Source organism: Ailuropoda melanoleuca, unplaced genomic scaffold (genome assembly GCF_002007445.2).
Source record: "Ailuropoda melanoleuca isolate Jingjing unplaced genomic scaffold, ASM200744v2 unplaced-scaffold65324, whole genome shotgun sequence".
Lineage (NCBI taxonomy): Eukaryota > Metazoa > Chordata > Mammalia > Carnivora > Ursidae > Ailuropoda > Ailuropoda melanoleuca.
In genome coordinates this window covers 1-1,232 of record NW_023239753.1, presented here as the reverse complement: position 1 = coordinate 1,232, position 1,232 = coordinate 1, and the positions used below count along the sequence as shown (strand labels likewise).

Sequence of the window (1,232 nt, the reverse complement as noted above, 5' to 3'; positions counted from 1 at the left end):
GCGGGGAGCCAGTGCCCTGTGTTAGACGTTGTGTGACCGTCCAAGGTGCAGCAGGCCTTGGGAAACCGCCACCATGGCTCAGCCAACAGACCAGCAGCAGGATGCGCGCTCCTTCCTGAGCGAAGAGATGATCGCGGAGTTCAAGGCCGCCTTCGACATGTTCGACACTGATGGCGGCGGTGACATCAGCACCAAGGAATTGGGCACAGTCATGAGGATGCTGGGCCAGACACCAACCAAGGAAGAGCTGGACGCCATCATTGAGGAAGTAGATGAAGATGGCAGCGGTACCATCGACTTCGAGGAGTTCTTGGTCATGATGGTGCACCAGATGAAGGAGGACGCGCAGGGCAAAAGTGAGGAGGAGCTGGCCGAATGCTTCCGCATCTTCGACAAGAACGCCGATGGCTACATTGATGGAGAGGAGCTGGGCGAGATCCTGCGCTCATCTGGGGAGGCCATCACGGAAGAGGAGATTGAGGAACTCATGAAGGATGGAGACAAAAACAATGACGGCAAAATCGACTTTGATGAGTTCCTCAAGATGATGGAGGGCGTGCAATAAGCAACAAGACATTCCTCTACCAGGCCCTGCTGCTGCCGTCACTTCCCCGGCCTTTCGAGACGTGCTGCACCTTTCACACACCCTGACAAGCACCTCCCTCTACACCTTGAAACAGGCCGTGAAGAGACTACTGCAGCGTTCACGCGGCCTGTCCTGTAGTGCCTCACATCCTTGCTGCCTCTTGACTGCTCACCAGGGCCTACCCCATGAAGACAATTTCTACTCTGGAGACCTGGCCTGTCCTTAAATGCCGAACGCCATTGATGCCGCTCCCATCTGCCCAGCGTGGCCTGTTGCATGAATCTACCTACTTCTCAGGAGATCTGGCGTGTCCTTGAGGGCCTTAGACCCTTCCAACTTCCCCATCAGCTCAACATGACCTGTTGCATGAAGCCACCTGCCGCTCAGAAGTTCAGGCAAGTCCTGGAGTGCCCCACATATTTTCTGGCACTCTGAGGAGCCCTCGGCCGCAGTACATCCGCCATTGCCGCCCTCTCTGAGTTCTGCGCTCTACAGCAAGCTGCTTCCAAAATGGCTGACGAGATCACCCAGCGGGTACCTCTGTCCTTTCAGCAGTCATTTCACTGTCTGTTTCTCTCGCCTATCCCACTTCTCATCCCAGAACCGTTCCGTAACATTATTTATAATATTCAGATCTCATTAAACG

General features: G+C 55.0%; 1 protein-coding gene across 1 annotated transcript; it reads left to right on the top strand.

Annotated features, from left to right (window-relative positions):
* The first annotated feature begins 73 nt into the window (after window positions 1-73).
* Window positions 74-565, top strand: LOC117800170 (troponin C, skeletal muscle). Its single transcript, XM_034652702.1, has one exon. It carries the CDS (start codon window positions 74-76, stop codon window positions 563-565), a length of 492 nt encoding a protein of 163 aa, XP_034508593.1.
* The last annotated feature ends 667 nt before the right edge of the window (window positions 566-1,232 follow it).